General features: G+C 42.2%; 1 protein-coding gene across 1 annotated transcript in view; it reads right to left on the reverse strand.

The window, feature by feature from the left end:
• Positions 1 to 23,511, reverse strand: part of creg2 (cellular repressor of E1A-stimulated genes 2) — a 46,778-nt gene that overhangs the window by 15,267 nt on the left and 8,000 nt on the right. Inside the window, exon 2 of the mRNA XM_043691711.1 lies at positions 6,354 to 6,523. Within this exon, the coding sequence (XP_043547646.1) occupies positions 6,354 to 6,523 (170 nt within the window). The remainder of the gene's footprint in view (positions 1 to 6,353; positions 6,524 to 23,511) is intronic.

A 23,511-nucleotide genomic window follows, 5' to 3' on the forward strand; every position in this document is an offset into this window, starting at 1 on the left:
CCAGGGTACTCCTGACCATTGATGACTACCCCCTCTTGCATTATCCTCTCAGTCACATGCTTTACCATATCTTCCCCCACCTTCCAAATCCTGATATCTCCATTTCCCAATTGCTCCACACCCCTGGCCAGAGTATTCAGTCCCACGTTCCAGACTGATCTCCTGACTCTGAATCCTCCCTCCCCCCTTCATTCCTTAGTTTCTGTGGATTGACCCTATGAACTGACTGTGGTCATCTCCCTTGAACAACATTAAAGATGAACAGGTTTATTTGGAAGTACTAGCTTTCAGAGTGCTGCTCCTTCATCAGGTAACTAGTGGGGCAGGATCATAAGACACAGAATGTATAGCAAAAGATCACAGCGTCATGCAATTAAAATGATATATTGAACAAACCTAGACTGCTGTTAATCTTTCATCACTTGGAATGGGTTGCAGGTTTTGGTTCATTAATATGTAAATTCCAGAACTTCTTTTAAGTTACATTCTCGAGATAACTTAAGGCTTTATTAAAAAAGGTGACATCTCAGCTCAGACAATGTATTAAAGGTGTGAGGTTAGAGTCTGCCTGCATTCAGATTTTGAGTCAGACTGGTTCTAATTTCAAAGTAGGAATTTATAAAATGTTATATGGATTGACCGCCTGCATTGACTGCTTGCAGGTTGTGTGCATTTTGAGCAAAAATAGAATTTATCTGCAAATATAATTCTGCAAATGCAAATTCACTCCATAGACTTATATGTCTGAGTGTGTGCATGTGAGGGGGAGACAGAGAGAGAGAGAGACAGAGTGTGTGTGTGCTTGGGAGTGTATGTTTGTGAGTGTGCGTGAGAGTGTGTGTGTTTGCATGTGTGCGTTTGCATGTGTCCGTGCTTAGTACAGTGCGTGCGATAGTGTGATGGAATATAGCCTGTGAGAGTGTGTATGCATGGGTGTGAGTATGGGGAATGCGTGTGTCTGAGAGAGAACATGTGTATGACACTGTGATCTTTTGCTATAAATTCTGTGTCTTATGATACTGCCCCAATAGTTATCTGATGAAGGTGCAGTTCTCTGAAAGCTGGTGTTGTGTGATTTTTAACTTTGTCCATCCCAGTCCTGCACCGGCACCTCCACAACATGAAAGGCAGTTCTGGTACAACATGGAGGTTATTTGGAGTAAGTAGCAAGTTGATTCTGCAAATGCTTGCTCTGGTTTCCTTGTTGAGTCTTCCCAACAGCGAGTTTGGTAAGATGGGAGTTTGAATATGCATGAGGTGAATTGTGGCACTAAAAAGCCACTTTCAAGCATTAATCCCCATCAACTGGCATCTCATCACTGTCTGGCAAAATCTTTGCCTCGCTGCTTGTGAAAAGCATAAAGGATGGAGTGTAACGATCTCAATGTCGACACATGCCTTGTCACATTTCTCATCTGATTCTAGCACACATTTTGTCACAGCCCATGCCACTCCGACCCTGTAAGATATATGGAATCTATATCAGTTTTGTCACTGCTTACAAGTATAGGAAAGTTCAACACAGAAAGAGGCCATTCAGCCCAACGTGTCTCAGCTGAGCTGAATAAATTAGCTACCTCCCTATTCTAACCTTATTTATCAGTACCTGGTCCACAGCCTTACAGGTTACCAGATGCAGATCCAGGTTCACTGTAAATTATTGTTTCCGCTTTAACCACCAAATTGGGCAGTGAATTCCACACAATCATCTCTCTTTGGGTGAAAATGTTTTTCTCATATGCCCTATAATCCTGTATGCCAATCATTTTAAAACTGGACTCATTGTTGATTAATGTCTCCACTAAGGGAATTGGGTCTCCCCTGTGTACTCCAATGTGTACTCCAAGAAGGCAACATTAGCATCATCTTCTCAAGGGCAACCAAGGATGGATAACTAATGCTGAGCCAGTCATTGATACCTATATTCCATGAATGTTTAAAAATAACTATCCAAGACCATCATTACTTGTACGCTTCAATTAGGTCTCCCCTTTTCCTCTATTCTATGGAAAACAGCACTAGCCTGTCATATCTTTTCTCATAGATGCGATTTTCAAGTCTTGGTAACATTCTTGCTAATCTCCTCTGTAATCTCTCTCCTTTTTATAGTGTGGTGACCAAAACTGTAGACAGGATGCCAGCTGCGGCCTAACCAGTCTTTTATATAGTTACAGCATTATATCCTTGCTCTTGTATTTATTACCTTGCTCAATGAAGGAAAGCATCCCACATCCCTTCTTTATCTACCTGTGCTGTCACGTTAAGCACCTTTGGACATGCATGTCAAGGTCTCTCACTTCCTTTACTCTTCTCAATACCATCCTGCTTATTGTGTATCCTGTTGTATCATCTGTTTCTTTTGTGAAGATAGAGCTGAAGTAGTTATGCTCTCATGTTAGTCCTAGGCCTGCTCAGTGCTCCAGCGAAGCCAAATGCAAGCACCCAAGTTTTCTGGAGAGTCTCTTTCTAGCCTTCGGGAGTCAACATTGAGTTTGGCTACTTTAGACAGTGATTTTGATTACATCCCACCCTCCCATGAGGGTTGGCTTGCAGTAGAACTGACCTATTTCTTACTATTTACACCTATCATTAACACCCGTTTTGCATCTGCATGTCTCCTTTACTATCATTAGCACTTCCTTTGTCTTTTCCTCTGGGTATCCTCACCATCTGTTCCACTCACCACCTCCTTCTTTGTCAACAATATAAAAACCATCTTTTTCAAGCCTCCTTCAGTTCAAATGAAGAGACATGTAAGGTTTGAAGAGTTAACTCATTCAATCTCCACATGTGTTGTCAGACTTGCTGAGTTCTTCCAGCATTTCAGATCTACAGCATCTACATTGCTTTGGTTTTATCATTAACCATTAAGAATCATGTCTATGTCTGCCTCCTCACACAAGTTACTATGTGCATGGTTGTGGGCCCAACCCTTTCCTAGTCATCCTTTTGCTGTTAATGAACCAATATAATATCTCTGGATTTTCCACAGGTTTAGCTGCCCACCATTTAGTTGTTACCCTTTCCTTGCTTTTCTAATGTCCTTTTTCACGTCATCCCTATAATTTCTATTCTCCTGTAAACTTCCTGAAGTATTTTTTGAGATTGTCACAAGCCTTATTTTTTCTGCTTTATCTCACCCTCGGGAGCTCTACATTTGGCAGTATCCCCTTTTTTTTAAACTGAGACATGTCTACACAGAGTCGAAAGAATCTTGCTTTTGAATATTCCCACTGCTTAGCCACCGACTTTCCTTAAAGTAGCTGAAACCAGTCAACTTTTGCTAGACCATCTCTCAGCTCTATAAAGTTTGCCCTCCCTCAACTTAATACTTCCATTCCTTTTCATTGTCCCTTTCCACTATAATGTGAAATCTAACTGTTTTATGATCATCATCTCCAAAATAGTCATCCACTGCTACTTCATCCACTTGTGTAGCTTTATTGCCTTAGACTAACTATCGAACTATATCCTCTCTAGAGCAGTAATACTTTGCCATCTTAGAGTGACCAGTAACAGAAAGAGGGGTAGACCATATAGTCCATTGGAAGAGTTCATTACAATTATGGCTGAACTTGGGCTTTATTTCACATTTCTGCTTGCTCCCTTTAACCCTCGATTTCCTGACAGACCAACAATCTGGCTCTCCCAGTCTTAAATACAGTAACAATGGCGCATTCACAACTCCTTGGGAGCACAGAATTTCGAAGATTCATACTCTTTGAATGAAAACGTTCTCATCATCTCTTTCCTAAATGATTAACAGTATGAAGTACTCCAGATAGGTCCAAATACCAAAACATGGAAACAGGCTATTCCTGAACTTCGTTATACTCCCTTTCTTTGTTTCCAGTTTCCATACTCATCAATTCTCCAAACTGAGCCGGATTTGCCTGCTGCTAGGCGATTTTCCAAAATATACAAATGTTTCTAAACATAATTATATTATTCTTTACAATTTGCTGCCCTTTTCCTCTTTTTTTCACTTCATTCTCAGGGTGTCAATGAGTCTGTCAGTTATTTTCCATTCTACCTGTATTTTAGACAACACAAAGCTGAGTGGGAGGGTCAGCTGTGAGGAGGATGCAAAGAGGCTTCAATGTAATTTGGACAAGTTGAGTGAGTGGGCAAATGCATGGTAGATGAAGTGTAGATAAATGTGAGGTTATCAACTTTGGTAGCCACAACAAGAAGGCATATTCTTATCTCAATGGTGACAGACTGGGAAAAGGAGACCTGGGTGACCATAAAAAACAGTCATTGCAAATAAACATTCAGGTGCAGCAGGGAGTGAAGAAGGCAAATAGCAAATTGGCCTTCAAGTCGGGAAGTTTCAAAGGTAGGAGCAGGGACTTTTGTAGCAATTGTACAGGGCCTTGGTGAGATCACATGTGGCGTATTGTGTTGGTTTTGGGCTCCTTATTTGAGGAAGGATGTTCTGGCTATGGAAGAAGTGTGGTGAAGATTTATCAAACTGATTCCTGGGATGGCAAGACTAACATATGAAGAGACCAGTTAGGACTGTAATCAATACAGTGTGGAAGAATGAGAGGGTATTGCATAGAAACACATAAAATTCAAACATGACTAGATAGGGTAAATATATAGGTTTAAGGTGAGAGGAGAAAGATTTAAAAGGGATCTAAGGAGAAACTTTTTCACACAGAGGGTGGTGCGATGTATGGAATGAGTTCCCAGAGGAAGTGGTGGAGGCTGGTACAATCACAACATTTAAAAGGCATCTGAATGGGTATTTGAATAGGAAGAACTTACAAGGATATGGGCCAAATGCTGGCAAATGGGACTTAATTAATTTAGGATATCTGGTCAGCATGGACGAGTTGGACCGACGGGGCTGTTTCCATGTTGTACATCTCTATGACTCTATTTTCTCTACAGCACAACCCAGGGCCCTAACATTAATTCTATAAGTCTTGCCCTTGCTCATTTTGTACCAAAATGCAATACCTCACATTTATCCACATTAAACTCCACCAGCTACTCCTCAGCCCATTGGCCCAATTGATCAAAATCCTTTTGAAATCTTAGATAACCTTCTTCACTGTCCTCTATACCACCTATTCAGATGTGATCTGTAAATTTACCAACCATGCTTCCTAAATGCTCATCCAAATCATTTATATAAATGACAAACAACAGTGGACCCAGTCCCTGCTGAACACGCTGGTGACAGGCATCCAGTCCAAAAAACAATCCTTCACCACCATCCTCTGTCTCCTACCATCAAGCTAATTTTGTATCCAATTGGCAAACTCTCCCTGACTTCCATGTGATCTAAATTTACTAATCAGTCTACCATGTGGAACCTTGTCAAAAGCTTTACTAAAGTCCATGTAGACAACGTCTACCTCAATCGTTTTGGTCACATCTAGTCAGAGGAAAGGACATTTGGAATTTTCTGGAGGGCACAGGTCATAGCAACAGACAAAAGTCTGACAGTTATGTTAAGTAAGGAAGGTGGAGTCTCAAATAAAAACCGAAAATATTGGAAATACTCAGCAGATCAGTTACGTGCAGAGAAAGAGTTATCATTTCAGGTCAATTACTTTACATCGATGTTTCAAAGGTGGAAACTAAATGCTCAATCCATGAGATATTAACTTGCATGTATCAGAAGGTGTGGGGAGAAAATGTGAATGTGGTACTGAGTTGGATGATCAGCCATGGTGGAGCAGGCTTCAAGGCTGGGTGTCTATTTCTGCTCCTATTTTCCATAAGTGGTCTATGCAACTGAGGACAGTCAAGAGTCAACCACTGGTTTAGAAATTAGAAATGGACTGATTAAACAGGTTATGGATGTGAAATCTTCTTCCCCAAAGACGCTGAAAATTAAACAATGAGATATGCATTGATTCTTAGTTGTTTACCATAGCATTAGTCTTCAAGGAAGTTCAAGCGAGTTAGCTGACTCTGCTTTAGCTTCCCTGAATAAACATGACTAAACCTTGTAATTTATAATCTTCAAAGTACAAGAGTGTTTATCCCATTAGTTGAAAATGACGGCTAATCTATTATAGACAGAAGACAACAGAGTTTAATTCGCTTCCACGTATAACCAATCTTTCACAACTTCTATCTTATAATATGATTTCTTTCAGGAGGTTGATAATTTTTGCATATAGTTTACTTTGAAACATAATCGATTAGCTTATGAAATGTAGCCATTCCTGCAATGACCTTGTCATTAATGCTCAAAATTTGATAGACTATTTTTCTACTATAATGTACATTGTAACTTTATAAATATTACAGGAGGAAAACAGATTAATATCAAAGAACTAGCTTAGGGGGTCAGTGTGTGACACGGTGTACTGGCATTAAGAGAAGCATACCTGCAGTAATCTGTGTCAGCCTTTGACAATGTTAGAGAAGCACTAGGGTTGGTCATCAGATCTGCAACTGTGCTGAACATTGCAGAGATGTAGAAAAATGGAACACCAGTACTATTGTCCAGGAGGCCATCGCTGATTGAAAAGATGTTTCCAAATGGCATACCTTTGATCTAGAGACAAGTTTACATCCATGTTAAATTCATAGGTTAAAAAAGAACACTTTTATATGAAAAGTGGTGTTACCACATTTTTGGCACAAGAAGTGCCCCTTAACTAAAATAACAACAGAAATTGCTGGAGAAACTCAGCAAGTCTGGCAGCATCTGTCGAGAGAAAACAGAGTTAACTCTACTTTCTCTCCACAAATGCTGTCAGATCTACTTAGATTCTCCATCAATTTCTGTTTTGTTTCAGATTTCCAGCATCTGCAGTTCTTTGATATGTGTTTCTTAACTGTTCATAACCATTATCAGCACCAATGACCAAAAACAACTTAGATTTCTGTAGAGGCTTTAATGCAGAAATAATTCCCAACACATTTCACAGAACAAGAAGGAAAGAAATGGAAGTCAATCGAGGATATATTAGGTAGCTTGATCAAAACATTATGCTTTGAAGCAGATCTTAATATAGGAGAGTGAAGCACAGAGCTAAAGGTGCTTCAGGAGAAAGTTCTAGGTCATAGGTATGGAACAACTGGCAATGATGGGATGAAAGGCAGAAATGCAAGGGGCCTGAAAAGGATAGTTGGAGAGGTATGTTTGAAAGTGAATTTCTGGTATCATAGGGAGTTATGTGAAAGGGCCTTTATATAGGATAGGACAAAGGTAGCAGAGTTTTAAAACAATTTAAGGTAGATGATAGGTAATTCAGAAGAGAACTTCATTTAGTTAATCAAGTCTGAAGGGGGAGAAAGCTACTCAATGGGACAACAGACTTCACCATTGTGGAAGGAACTATACACAGCATTTTGTAACGTACCAATTACCATGATTTCCTACCTGAATATTCAATTGCAATGGTCTATATCAGGCTGATCCAGATTAATTTAGTTCCTCATTTATGCAACAAAAATACATGACTATTGTGAGGCTAATTCTTCCTCGAGGATCCTCATCCATGAGTTGGTGTAAGCCAAATCATTTCGTTCCTGGAGCATTTATATGTGATCTGTCAATTTTACTGAAACATTGTGTATATTCACAGAATGTTTATTGTCTTAATTAAATGGCATTGCCACCAGATCAGCCAGAAGCTGAGCTAATGCAGGAGTATGCTTGCTATAGCAAGGTTGCATTTTCTGCCGGCTTCTTCAGTTGCAGATGTGTTGGAAAATAAACCTTCGACAAAGGAAGACTGCAGAGTTGAAAAGCATGCTTGGAGTGTGTATGGAGTTGAGGGTGAAGAGTGGGGCCCATTCCCCTGCAGTGTTAGAAGCCTGAGCAAGTAGTTTTTTTCTATTAGTGATGAAGAGAATATTCAGATGCTGTTTGGTGTCACCCCCAGGGCCTTGACAGTGTGCAGGAAGTAACTCAATGATGTCTTCATTTATCATTTTCTCTCTCTACACTGCAAAACAGGAGTACTTTGCCCACTTGCCTACCATTCTCAATAACTCCTTTACCTCTATCACATCTTTCAATACCCAATGCTCTAATTTTCACTACAAATGCACACACACCTCATCCTTACTCCTTTACTACCAGCCAGCAGCACCTTGTGGACTGTAATTTGTGGGACAAATGCCACAAAATAATGAGAAGAGCAAGACCAGGGGAAGAAGTCGCAATTACACAATTTTCAGCAAACTGGAACAGCAGGTCATAGACATGAATGGACCTGGAAGAGTGATGGGCACTCTCAGGCCAAGGATGCACTTGAACAGATTCTCTGACAATATTTGTAACTCCTTCATTAAATACTGGAAAAGGCACATTCAGCTGAATAGAACATTATATCACTTTGTGATATACATCTTCCACAATTATAACTTTGCAAAACTATTCTCACTCTTCTCTGTTTCTCCTTCATCTCAGAATGCTCAACTGTCAAAGGCTTATGAAAAGGACATCACTCTCTAAAACCATTATCAATTAATGTTGTGCTGGAAGTGAGGTTAATGCGCTGCTTGGGATAATGTATCAGGTGTTAGTGTGCAGGAGCAGTTACTGGTGACAGAGAAAAGCAAGGAGATGTCCTAGAGTCATAGAGATGTACAGCATGGAAACAGACCCTTCGGTCCAACCCATCCATGCCGACCAGATATTCCAACCCAAACTAGTCCCACCTGCCAGCACACATCCCATATTTCTCTAAACCTTTCCTATTCATATTCCCATCCAGATGCCTTTTAAATGTTGCAATTGTAGCAGCCTCCACCACTTCCTCTGGCAACTCATTCCACACATGTACCACCATCTGCATCAAAAAGTTCCCCCTTAGGTCTCTTTTATGTATTTCCCCCTCACTGGGTTTCCTCCGGGTGCTCCGGTTTCCTCCCACAGTCCAAAGATGTGCAGGTCAGGTGAATTGGCCATGCTAAATTGCCCGTAGTGTTAGGTAAGGGGTAAATGTAAATGTAGGGGTAGGGGTATGAGTGGGTTGCGCTTCGGCGGGGCGGTGTGGACTTGTTGGGCCGAAGGGCCTGTTTCCACATTGTAAGTAATCTAATCTAATCTAATCTATGTCCTCTAGTTCTGGACTCGCCCACCCCAGGGAAAAGACTTTGTCTATTTATCCTATCCATGCCCCTCATGATTTTAAAAACCTCTATAAGGTCACCCCTCAGCCTCTGAAGCTCCAGGGAAAACAGTTCCAGCCTATTCAGCCTCTCCCTATAGCTCAAATCCTCCAACCCTGACAACATCCTTGTAAATCTTTTCTGTACCCTTTTGAGTTTCACAACATCCTTCCAATAGGAAGCAGAACAGTATTGCACACAATATTCCAAAATTGGCCTAACCAATGTCCTGTACATTAGCAACATGACCTCCCAACTCCTGTACTCAATACTCTAACCAATAAAGGAAAGCATACCAAATGCTTTCTTCACTTGATCAAGATCCCATTGTAATCTAAGGTAACCTTCTTCGCTGTCCACTACACTTCCAATTTTGGTGTACTGCTGGAGGTCAAGGTTCCCATTCAATGCTGCTAAAGAGATGAGGACTTCACAGGCCTAGCAACAAGTAAAATACTGATTGCTCCATACAAGCGATTGAGTTAGCGCTTGGAAAGCCGAAGTAGACATCGGCGCCAAGGCTAAAAATATGCAAGAATCCAGTACTAACTTCAAGAGTGCCAGTAGCACAGATCATCATTCTGCAATGTACTTTGGAGAAGTATTCACTTCCAAGATATGTCAGCCAGCACCTTTCAAAAGGGACCCACATTTACACACCTTGCAACGTGGAAGAAGCTCAAACAGCTGGCATGCAGATTCTGCAGTTACATTTTGCTCCATCTTGGGCAGATTGGTACAGCAACTGGATAGAGGCTTTCAAGGAATTGCTAAACATCTGCATTCCATCCTCTCATAGGCTGATAGAGGTGATTTGTTCCAAGCCCTTGGGAGTGGCAGTAGCACAAGGAGTGGCATATATTGATCTCTCTCTGAACGTTAGCATACACGTTCTTTTCTCACCTCTTTGTCAATACCCATTATGGTGCCAGAAAGCCAGCTGAACCAGACCGCGCCAATCAAATCCAATGTGTAGACCGAACCTCTCATGCTCAAGCTCCCAGGAGTCATAAGACACAGTCACCACAAACACCTCCGTACAGCAATGTCAGCATTCCATCCATTCTGTTGAGAGAGCCCCTGGTAGAGGCTGTAGGTGCAGAAAGCTTCTGTTTCGAGAGACACCACAGTTTTAATACTTGGATGGCAAGAGAGCATAGGACAATACTCTTTTCGTATGTATTCCCTTTTCATTGCACCTATTTAGTCTGCACTGTTAAAATATCCATGATACAGAAATTACTTAGATATTTTTACTTATTTATTCCAGAATATAGTAAAAAGTGAAAGAGTAACAAGGATTCTTAATATTGATAGGTGAATGTCATTTTTTCAAGCAAGCTTATTGATCAGGAAAAAAAAGTACTAAGAAATCAATGGCTCTGTGATTTCCCTGGCTCCAAGATACAGCTTCTTCCCTCTTGTTCTTCCAGTTCTCTCCAGTAAAAGCCTATGGCTTGTGACCCATACAGAACCGGTACAATAGCGGATGATAAAATCAAAGAGTTGCGTACTACTATCAAAGGTGGGTGGGCCCCACCTGATGTATCGAAAGATGAAGTTCTCCAAAAGCTAAAAGACTACATAGAGCATCAATTTGACTTATCAAAAGCCTGCACCGAGATCAGACAGAAGTACTGTACCTCCACGGGACGGTGGTCCCTGGACGACATTAAAAGGGTCTGGGGAGAAACAATTCAGATGAAGGAAAAAGAACGGACGAGGCGGTCTCTCAGGGACAGATCTGACAAGAAACAAAATCATGGTGCGTTCCAAATATGAGCGAGATTTGACCAGTACCAAAGAGCCAACTGGAAGTAGTTGGTGAGCAATTAAAAAGAGCAAAACGTGAGGTAGAAAGATTGGAAATTAAAAATGAAAAATTTTGAGTCTGAAATTAAGGAGTACAAAATACAAGCGTGTAAAGAATCAGTAACACAACTAGCAGACAAAGGGAAATGCACCGGATCCTGGCCAGGGTATCCCTGCTTATATCAACTAGAAAGTGAACAGTGGAAAGCGCAGAGATGTGAGGTGGGTTTAGAAACAGATTTGGAATCCTCCAGTGATTTTCATGAAGAAGATGATGCAAGGCACGAGTACACCCAACAGTTTTCTCAAAAAACCAGTCAACCCAGAGAACACTGAAAAATGGTCTAAAAAGTTACCACTCCCCAAGAAAGAGGAATTAAGACATGGGAACATCTAGAACATTTAAGAGGCATTTACAGTCTTCACCCGCTAAGTGGAGTCCAAATTTGAACTGTAATGGTGCCTGGCAATGCAGCGGGAAGATTGGCCAAGAAGGTGTGAGAAGCCCTCGAGAAAAGCGAACAACAGATTAGAAATTGGTTATGGGAATTCAGTCCTGTAAGAATGGACTGGGAAAGAATCGCAAGTTCCTGAAGAAGGGCTTATGCCCGAAACGTCGATTCTCCTGTTCCCTGGATGCTGCCTGACCTGCTGCGCTTTTCCAGCAACACATTTTCAGCTCTGATCTCCAGTATCTGCAGTCCTCACTTTCTCCTCAAGAATCGCAAGTTGTCAACAGAAAGGAATGGAAGACATATTGGAATATGACAAGTGGTTCAGAACAGTTTGGTTAGAACACTTTTAATGAGCAATGAGGGACCCGAGAAAATGGAGTAACCTTGGTTCCATGAAAGCCGCTTTTGTAGGGGTCCTGAGGCCAGAGTTATCAAAGATGCTGAAGATAAACCTACCGGATTGGGAAGGCAGAGGAATAATTTAAGCATATCTAGTAGAACGGTGCAATTATTTGGACAGGGATATGGGAGCTAAAGTTCGGACCATGCGGGTCACCGATGGGAAATTCGGAGAACCAGACAAACAACTATCAGGAAGACCTCCAGGGCAGTGCCACTATTGCGGAAAAGAGGGACATGTCTGGCTAAACAAAGAGGCTGAGGATGTTGGGAGGACAAGTCGCAGAGAACAGGCCCCTCATCAGAAGACAGCCCTTTGGAGGAATTTAAACAGCTCTCCTCTGTATAACAAAAAGAGTTGCTTAAGTTGACAATAATGAGTCCACCCTCGCCGCACCACTCCTTGCACTGATATATCAATGAGGAGATGGAATATATATATTTATGAGGGTGGGCAATCAAGATATAGAATGTCTCCTGGATACAGGGATAGAATTCAATTGGCTGTCCGTGTTACAGATGTTCCTTGTCTTTGGATGGTAAATACAAAACGGCTATGAGGTTGGGGGGTTGGGGAATTGACCCAGAGGAGAACATGCCCAATGTCCATCAAGCTGGGTCCATGTGAGTCAACTACGTCAATCTGGGTGGGATCTCTTGGGAATGGACATCCTGACCCAGGTAAATTCCTTGTTGAATTTTGAGAACTCTTAGGTGACATGACTTTTGAAAAAAGGAATTGAAAGAACACCCAATCTGGGCAAAAGATAAAAATGATTGCAACCAGCATCATTTACCCCCATGCCCCCCATGCATCAAACAATACCCCATTAGCCCAGCCCCACTGCAGGAATCTTGCCTGTTGTCCAATAACTAGAAGAACAAGGTGTACTGGTGAAAATACACTGCTCCTCCAACAGCCTTGTGTGACCAGTACGAAAACCTGATGCAACTTGGCACCAGACCATCGACTATAGAAAGGCCAACTAACGCATTGATCTGAAGGTCTCTATGGTTGCAGATCCTGCCACCATTCTTAATGTCCTCACACCGTAACATATGGTGATAGATATGGCCAACGGGTTTTGGTCAGTACATTTGTGAAGTCCAACAGTGGTTCACCTTCATTGTCCAGCAGCAACAGCACATCTGGACCTGGCAACAACAGGGTTTCCATAGCAGCCTTACTATGTTCCACATGGCCCTGCAAAATCACTTGCAAGAATTACCCACTATGGTCCTCTACAGTCATTCAGTGCACGGATGATATTCTAGGAACTGCAGCTACGAAGCCTGCTGGACCACTTACACTCCCGAGAAAATAAAGCCAACTTGAACAAGGCTCATGTGTTGCAGGAAAAGTTCGTATATCTGGGACAAAAGATTCCAACGGGAAAAAGAGAACTTGCCCAGGATAGAACTGCAACCATTCGGACAGCTAAGCAGCCCATGACTATCCAGGAGCTCAGGTCCTTTCAGGGATTTTTTTAATAGAAGCTGGATCGACTCCTACATAAAACTAGCACAGCCACTGAACAACAGAAGGAAACACTGGAAGCCAAGTGGGAAGGATCGTACCAAGTGTTGCTGACCACCCAAGCCGCAATGAAAATCCAAGCGAAGAAAGCTTGGATACACGTGTCACACATTAAACGTGTAACCAATGACTGAAGTTGAAATTTTATAAGAACTACAATGTTTGATCCAAAATGTCGAAGTTTATTGTATTACTGACAGTTTGTATTTTGTGTGTTTGCTTACTAGAGACAAAGGAAAATGGAATTACATGTAAACACCTTTTTATATACGTCTGATACCTATGCCAAATGAGCTATTGTGTCCAGTTGTTGGGGTGTGCTCCCACATACCCATCCACTTGAAAGGGAACATCCTCTTAAGTCACATCCCTTTTAATATATCCGAAATGACAGAACGGGTAATTCACCAGAATATCTCCATGGAGGATCTGGCCAACTGACACAGGAGTCCTCAGCAGGGACAGGAGTGCATTAAAAACACTTGACTGACCCTCGAGAGCAGTGGGAGTCAGCAGGTTACACCCTGACTGCCCCTTTCAGAAATGGTATCAGCCTAATTACAACACCTCGCAATGACTTCCTTTCTTGACTCTTACTAACACCACTGAAATGGGGAGACCACCAGGAGGGATATGTTCATGTAAAATCTAGATGGGAGGGCAGGAGATGGGATACAGCAAATGTCCCCACTATTGGAATGTAACCCAGGGTGTTGGCTCCATCCTTCTGACATTCCAAAACCTCACCAGCAAAGGTACCTTTCAGCAAAGCTGGTATCCTAAGATAACAACTAGGTTTACCCCTTATAACAGTACTTACGCCTGGTTACCCCCATCATGGATCGGTTGGTGTTATTAGAGTTACGTTGTCTCCTCTGTCCATCACTCATTCTCCCTACCTGAGATACTTCATTGGCAAAGATTCAAAAGGGCCATTACAGAATCAGAGAAATTCTTTTCCATACTGGTCTACTTGCATGGGACTGCTAAATTGGCAAGAGACTATATGAACATGGCAGCCATCTTGGAACAGGTGGCCAATGATACTGTAGAGTTCGTGGATGAAATAAGCCCTGAAATGATAGCCATCCATAAAACAATGTTGCAGAGCAGAATGGCCCTCGATTGGATACTAGGCAAAAAGGTAAGCACTTGTGCTCTAATCAAGGCCAAATACTGCACGTACATCCCAGATGACTCTGAAGCAATCACCAATTTAGCAGCTCATATCCAAAAAGAGATGGACAAACTAAAACAATCCCCATCTCCTTTCTTACTGAGCTGGCCAACCGGCTGGCTGGGTTCACTGGGAACATCACTGGTACAGGGTATAGCATTATTCGTTGTAATAATTATCATTTTATATTGTTTGTTTTTGTCAGTTAAATGTTGCTGTCAACAGGCAGCCACAACTGCTTCTCTGCAGTTGAGATGCTTTGGCATGTCTGGCAGACCTTTTATGCATCATGCACAATACGTCTAAGCCAACTTTCACTTGTGTGCTTTGTGATTCACTGAAGGGAAAATCAACAGGGGCTAGTTAGGGCTGCCAGTGACCGAGCAGAACAAAATGGCCAACAGCTGCCTATGGCTAATGCAGCAGAACATGGCTGACAGTATTAGAGAGCTTTGGAAAATATTTGCTTAGTGTAGTTACATTTTTGCTATGAAAACCTGAAGCTGTAAATGATATGGGTATTGCAATAAAAGTTGACTGAACCTACCATTGGGCTTGGACTCTCACAGAAAACTATGAGCTCTTACATTGTCGAATTATGTTTCTTGCAGTCGCTGTGTGGGCAACTTTAATCAGTGTTGCACAGACTTGTTATTCTGAATAGAATACATCACTGTGATAACTTATGTCAACAGCATTTTGCAAAAAGCTCCCAGACCAATCAAGGCATTGGAATGCAACCCTCAAGGAGCCATGAGTATGTTCCTGATGATCCGGTAACTATTATCATACTTGTGTTGCTCAGATATGGTGATGTTATCAACCAGGTTAAGGTAGGGTTATCGCTTTCTTTTGGCAACCATCCTCTGATATTCCTGCTACCCTAGGATGGTGGAAGGCATGGATAAGTATATCAGGATGGCAGCTGTCAGTGAAACTAGTTCTTAGTTCATCTTCCTCAGGATTAGTGATGATGGTCTCCTGTGACTTTGCTAATGACTATATTTATTCTAGTTGTCTAAGGGCCTTCATGCCTACCAGGCACAAGTCAAGAGTATGACGATTTGCTCTGCATTTGCTGGAATTAATGCAATTCCAATAACAGTCAGGGAGTTCAAGGATAAAACAATTCACTTGATTGACACACTGTATTGGGCTGCAACTTTCAATAAAGTCATTCCTTCTATCACATGTTCACCATGACCACAATTTGTACTGTCTACAAAACGAATTGCAGCAACTAGGCTTCTTTGACAGCATCTACCAAACCCACAGTTTCTCCCACCTCGAACAACAAGGGATCCAAATGCCTAGGAAAACCACTACCTGGAGGTTTGCTTCTAAGTTACACTTCTCCCTTCAAAATATATTGCCATACATTTACTGTAGAGCCATCAAAATCCTAATGCTGTCAGTAACAGCACCACTGTTAAAGAGCGTGGGTTACAGCAGTGCAGCAAGATGGCTCACCAACACTTCTCCAGGGACATTAAGAAATGGAAAACAAGTACTGACCTTGTAAACAATGCTCAGATCCTGAGAACAAGTGAAAAATAAAACATGCAAGTGTTACAGAATGTCCATGAAGTTGCATCCTTGGAGGATTTAATTTGTTCTGAGGGTGCACTGTTACAGCACATGCAACCACCTCCAGGACAACTACTTGCACTCAGTGGATTCACTTATGTAGTTAGTAAGGTTTTCATCCAGTGGTTCATACTTCACAACTGACCATGAGCAAACGCTGGTGGCAGAGATGGCAGTGGTGCAACTGCATCAAAGGGGTGCAATCCTTTCAAAGGCTCTACTCAACTGAAAACAAATGCTTACCCCCTCGGGTTGTCACTGAGGAGAATGCTAAATGTGCATTTGCAACTTGGCTAAATACTCACCGAATACTCTGTAGTCTTTCCACAGTAACACAAAGGATAAGGAATCCACCTCATTCACTTGTGATTGATGGGTGCAGGGAATTGTATGGCATGCCCTTAAGGAGCTTCAAACTTGGTTCTCACAAGAACAGTTCTTCCTCCATTGTTGTGTAGATACTGACTGATAATTAAAGAGAATGACATAGATACAATAATGATAAATTATCACTATTGTCCACCAAGCTCATGGACAAGAATGGTAGAGTGATGGTCCAGAAGAGGGATAATGGCAAGAGAAGGACATGATGATGGGGACTCCACTCAAAGCTCTCTCACACTTTTCACTAATTGCCTGCAACTTCAGCCCTAGCTCCAGCTCCAACTAGTAGACAACATGTTGCTTCATCTCCGAAAATCATCATCTTCCCCTGGACAAGGACAAGTAGAGCTGCATTTGTTGGGTCTTCAGGGACTCCCCAAAGGTCTCAACAGTCAGGATAAAGACCTAAACAGGCTGCTTTCAATTTTGCTGAAGCTATATGAGATGTGACATGTAGAAGCAATTAAAGTGCAAGTTCAAGTGATTGTGATTAATAAGGAGATGAATATGCACATTTGACAAAATATTGTCTTGTTTGATTTCATACACAATGCACTAGAAGACCGTTCAAATGTCCCTAACAACAACTTTCGAGGGTAATGGTGACAATCATAGCCATTATCAATGCATATCCACCAGGTCCGTAGAGAGGTCTTCTTCGAGGCAGCTGCAGCTGTCTGATCTACCTAGTATGACAGTCAGCTTCCAGACACACTATTAGAACATAGAACATAGAAAAGTACAGCACAGAACAGGCCCTTGGCCCACGATGTTATGCCGAGGTTTAATCCTAATGTAAAATATAGTAACTTAACCTACGCACTCCTCAACTCACCGCTATCCCTGTGCATGTCCAGCAGTCGCTTAAATGTCCCCAATGACTCTGCTTCCACCGCCACTGCTGGCAACACATTCCATGCATTCACAACTCTCTGCGTAAAGAACCTACCTCTGACTTCTCCTTTATACCTTCCTCCTAATATCTTCAAACTATGATTCCTCAAACCAGTCAATCCTGCCCTGGGGAAAAGTCTCTGGCTATTGACTCTATCTATTCCACTCATTATTTTGTACACCTCAATCAGGTCTCCTCTATTCTTCCTTCTCTCCAGAGAGAAAAGTCCGAGTTTATTCAACCTTTCTTCATAAGGCAAGGCCTCCAGTCCAAGCAGCATCCTGGTAAACCTTCTTTGCACTCTCTCCAAAGCCTCTGTATCTTTCCTATAGTAGGGTGACCAGAACTGGACACAATATTCCAAGTGTGGTCTCACCAAGAACTTGTAGAGCTGTAGCAAAATCTCGTGGCTCTTAAACTCGATTCCCCTGTTATTGAAAGCCAAAACACCATATGCTTTCTTAACAACCCTATCCACTTGGCTGGCAACTTTGAGGGATCTATGTACTTGCACACCCAGATCCCTCTGTTCCTCCACACTGCCAAGAATCCTGTCTTTAATCCTATATTCAGCATTCGAGTTCGACCTTCCAAAATGCATCACTTCACATTTATCCAGGTTGAACGCCATCTGCCATTTCTCCTGTCTATGTTGCGCTGCAGCCTGCCGTAGCCCTCTATACTATCGACGGCACCTCCAACGTTTGTGTCATCTGCAAATTTACAAACCCACCCCTGAATCTCCTCATCCAAGTCATTTATAAAAACTACAAAGAGCAGAGGCCCAAGAACAGAGCCCTGCGGGACCCCACTCAACACTGACCTCCAGGCAGAATACTTTCCATCTACAAACACTCTTTGCCTTCTGTCAGCCAGCCAATTCTGAATCCAGATAGCCAAATCTCCCTGTATCCCATACTTCCTGACTTTATGAATGAGTCTACCATGGGGAACCCTATCAAATGCCTTGCTGAAGTCCATATGTACCACATCCACTGCTCGACCGTCGTCGACCTATCTTGACGCCTCCTCAAAAAATTCAATAAGATTTGTGAGGCATGACCTGCCCCTCACAAAGCCATGCTGACTGCCTTTAATCACACTATGCTTTGCCAAATAGTCATAAATCCTATCCCTCAGAATTCTTACCAAAACTTGGGTGGCACGGTGGCACAGTGGTTAGCACTGCTGCCTCACAGCGCCGGAGACCCGGGTTCAATTCCCGCCTCAGGCGACTGTCTGTGTGGAGTTTGCACGTTCTGCGTGGGTTTCCTCCGGGTGCTCCGGTTTCCTCCCACAATCACAAAGATATGCGGGTCAGGTGAATTGGCCATGATAAATTGCCCGTAGTGTTAGGTAAGGAGTAAATGTAGGGTATGGGTGGATTGCGCTTTGGCGGGTCGGTGTGGACTTGTTGGGCCGAAGGGCCTGTTTCCACACTGTAATGTAATATAAAAATCTAAAACACTTTGCTGACCACAGACGTAAGACTGACTTGTCTGTAATTGCCAGGGATTTCCCTATTGCCCTTCTTGAAAAGAGGAACAACATTCGCCACCTTCCAATCCTTCGGTACAACTCTTGTGGAGAGTGAGGAGGCAAATATCCTTGCCAGGGGGCTTAGCAACCTCCTTTCTTGCTTCCTGGTGCAGCCTAGGGTAAATCTGGTCTGGCCCTGGGGACTTATCAATTTTAATGTTTTCCAAAATTTCCAGCTCATCAACTTCATCAATCTTGATCTGGTCAAGACTGTATTCCAGCTCCTCTAAGTTTTCATTCACAACAAGTTCCCTTTCCTTGGTGAAAACCGAAGCAAAAAAACTCATTTAGGGCTTCCCCTATCTGCTCAGACTCTACACACAAGTTCCCACCACTATCCCTGATCGGCCCTACCTTCTCCCTGATCATTCCCTTACTCCTCACATATGAGTAAAATGCCTTTGTATTCTTCCGAGAGACCAAACAAACTGAGTCTCGGTTTGTAAATGTGATTACTACCTCTTGTAACCTGTGTCCCTTCATCTTATGTAACTCTCTTGCATGCTGTGTAGGTAAGGGAAAATAAATGGGAGAACTTAAGAACCTGAATACAAGGAAAATTAAAGAAAAAAATCTGCCTTTCTGAGACCAATTTGAAGACTAGGGAAATACACTCAAGTACAGTAAATTAAGTACATGATCAGGCTCAGATGTAATGTCCCCAGAGTGGAAAATCTTGCCAATATGTCTAAGATCACAAGTGAACTGTTGAACCATAATTCGCCTCAGGAGAGAAGTGAAGGTGTAGAAATTGAGAGAAAAACATTGTGCCGGGTTTAATACTAGCGCTTAAAAGCAAAGTCTAGTGTTACTCTATCAACTTTGACAGACAACATGGGTCATAAAATCAGTCACTAAAATAAACTGCAAATGTGCAGATTAATATAAATAACCCTGAAATATTTTGGTAACTGGGCAGTTCCATTGAAATTGGGATCTACAGTAGGAATATAAGAAATACATTCACAGCTGATAACTGTTAAACATGATTTATGATGATAATCAGGGGAAAAACAGTGGATTATGTACAGTCAATAACAGTCTATGAAAGAGCACAAGGATTTTTGAGTGGAAAATTATTTTAGTTGCATTCGTCAGGAGCCAATTCTTTTTTCTAACAATGATCAAACTCGTTACAGGTGATATTCAGCAATTCTAAGTTAGTCACCATACAGTTCTGCATAACAATGACCTTTTAAGCCATTTTATCTTATGTTTTTGTGATAACTAGTTGTGCATCATGCTTTTGTACAATCAAATGTAATTGGATGTCTAATAATTGACTGCGATGATTATCTACATGGGTGATTAATTATTGTGTTCCTTCAAGTATGTAGCCTTGGTTAGTATCCAAGTTTTGACAAAATGTTCAAGCTTACAGTGGTCATGGTGCTGTAAAGTATATTTAATAAATTACTTGCAGAACATAAAAATGTGCACAAATAAGATACCACCAATCCATTAATCTTCAGTACAATAAATTGCATGATGCAAAAAGGAAAGCATTTTTTATTCTAGAATATTCAATTAACTCATGTCACCAACCATTGAAAGCTATGAAATAGTAGGGTCAAGCTATTACTGGGACCTGGTTTTCATATGGATATTAGTATGTGGGATTGAAGTTGGATGTAGTAATTTGCATAACTAATTACAATATTCCACAAAGCACTGTTCAACGGAAAAATAATCCAAAAAGTGATTGTTGGACTCTTCACAGAGTGCAAATTATAGAAGTAAACGTTCCCTCAGCACTGCATCCCACTGATACTTGAATCATGCTCCACAGAAGTGAGCTGTCCAAGGTTATAATTAACAGCATCAAGAGCTGAATAAACACTGCAGCAAGAACTGAAATGTAACTGGATGTACCAATGTTCTTACCCTTGCATAAGACTGTGACATAGTGGTAGTGTTGGTGAGCTCATAATCCAGAGGCTTAGGCTAATGGTCCGGGGATGTATGGTCAAATCTCACTAATGATGCAATTGCATTTCATCAGTAAAACTGGAACATAAAGCTAACCTCAGCTACAGTGACAATGACAATTGTCATAAATTATCATAAAAACCAATCCAGTTCACTGATGTCTTGTAGAGGAGGAAATTTGCCATCCTTAGCTGATCTGGCCTACATGTGATTCTTGATCCACAGTAATGTAGTTGACTTTTCACTACACTTGAAATGGCAAGCAAGCCACTCAATTCAGGGGCAAATAGGGATTGGCAACAAATGCTGATTTTAGCAGTAATGCCCACATCTTGTGAAAGGATAAAGTAGGCAAATCTCACAAAGAATTCTGTTAAAATTATTGGAGCTGAAATCCATGGGGAGAAAGCACAGATAGCTAAGTATTACTGTTAATCAAAAAGTCACAATCAAAAATTCTTTCCACATGAAATATATTTCTAAAATGTTGATACTTGTTTGAAGTTACTCACTGCATGACTATGGATTAACACGTGGTGTGTAAAAAAGTTGGAATCTGCACAGATCAGATCCATGCTCTCTATTTTTACTAATTATCCACTCCAATACTCCATGTTGTGAGCTCAAAGTTTGGAGTCAACACAAACTGAAAGAACTGTGGATGCTGAAAATCAGAAACAAAACTAGAAATTGCTGTGAAAGCTCAGCGTGTTTGGCAGCATCTGTGGGAAGAAATCAGAGTTAACATTTCGGATCCAGTGACCCTTCCTCAGAACTGACATAGCTCGGAAAATATCAGTTTATATGCAGAAGGTAGGGTGGGGGCAGGGGGCAAGGAGTGAACGATAGGTGGAGATAGAGCCCAAAGACAGAGAACATTTGTACAAACAAAGGAGTGGATACCGATCTGGCTAGGAGCCTGAATAACTGTTAATGGGAATGTTAGTGGCTAATAATTGCTCCTCGGATGCTGCCTGACCTGCTGTGCTTTTCCAGCACCACACTCTCGACTCTGATTTCCAGCATCTGCAGTCCTCATTTTCTCCTAATAATGGGCTATGAGCAATAACAGTCCATGTGATAACAAGGCCTGCCGTGTAGGGGTAGGTGTAAGGACATGGGAGTGCTCAAGCCCTAAAGTTATTGAACTCGATATTGAGTCCAAGCGGCCGCAGGGTCCCCAAGCAGAAAATGAGGTGGTGTTCTGCCAACTTGTGCTGAGCTTCGCTGGAGCACTGCAGCAAGTCTAAGACAGAGACGTTGGTCAGGAACAGGGTGACGTGTTGAAATGGCAGGCAACTGGAAACTCAGGGTCTTTTTAGTGGACAGAACGCAGATGTTCTGCGAAACGGTGACCCAATGTACGCTTTGTTGTTCCAACGTAGAAGAGACCACTTTGAGAGCAGCGAATGTGGTAGACGAGACTGCATGAATTGCATGTCCAATTGTGTGTCCCCCTCTTTGGGCTCTATCTCCACCTATTGTTTACTCCTTATCCCCTCTCCCCACCCTCTATGCTGCACATAAACTGACATTTTCTTCACTATCATCAGTTCTGAGAAAGAGTCACTCAATCCAAAACTTTAATTCTGACTTGTCTTCACAGATGCTGCCAAACATGACGGTGAACTCTTCTTCTGTTGTCTTCGCCTCTGTACCAATTTCTTTGAACATGAATCCTCTCCCCATCCCACAGACCCCTTTGCCCAGCTCCAACACTCTCCCCCTACCTGGACCTCTCCCTTTGGCCTTTTACCTGCACTTGACCTGTTCACTGAGAACTGTTGACGTGAAATTGGTCACCTTAATTTCTCTGATTCCGCCCCCCTTACCCATTCCAAACTGCCCTTCCACTTTGTGCCCTCAGATCTAACCCTGACTTTGTTATTAAGCCTACCTAAGGTTGGTGCTGTTATAGTCTGGTGGACCAACTTCAATATTGTTGAGTGCCAGCCCTCAGATACCTCCTCCTATCTCCCCCTGGATTATAACCCCCAATGGACCATTAGTCCATTGTGTCAAGTTCAGTCACCAATCTCACTTCATCTGGTAACCTCGCCAACACTGCCTCCAAGCTGACAATCCCCCAACCCCGCACACTCGCTTCTACCTCCTTCCCAAAATCCGCAAACAGGACTCCCTGGGCAGACCCATTGTTTCTGTCTGCTCTTGCCACACAGAACCTATCTCCTCCTATTTTGACTTGGTCTTTTCTCCCCTGGTCCAGTCCCCCACCCCCACTTACATTCATGATTCCTCTGACACTTGACGCCAGTTTCAGAATTTCCAGTTTGCGGGCTCCAGTTGCCTCCTCTTTACCATGGATGTGCAATCCCTTTACAACATATCCGTCCCTCACCTGGATGCACTCAGGGCTCTGGAACATAGACCTGAACTGTCCCCACCCACCACCACCCTCCTGAACAACTTTTAACTTGTCTCATTTTCTTCGTGAGGGAGGGTGGCCTTGGGTACCCACAAGGACCCGAGATACGACCGTCTCTTTGTGGGCTACATAGAACATTCCTTGTTCCACTCCTATTCCAGCCGCCACCCACAACTCTTTCTCTGGTATATCAATGATATAATCTATGCTGCTTCCCTTTCTTGTCCGGAATTGAAAAAAAATTTATCGATTTTGATTTCCATTTCCAACCCGCTCTTACTTTCACCTGGTCCATCTCTGATTCCTCCCTTTCCTTCC

The sequence above is a fragment of the Chiloscyllium plagiosum genome, chromosome 6, assembly GCF_004010195.1.
Source record: "Chiloscyllium plagiosum isolate BGI_BamShark_2017 chromosome 6, ASM401019v2, whole genome shotgun sequence".
Taxonomy (NCBI): domain Eukaryota; kingdom Metazoa; phylum Chordata; class Chondrichthyes; order Orectolobiformes; family Hemiscylliidae; genus Chiloscyllium; species Chiloscyllium plagiosum.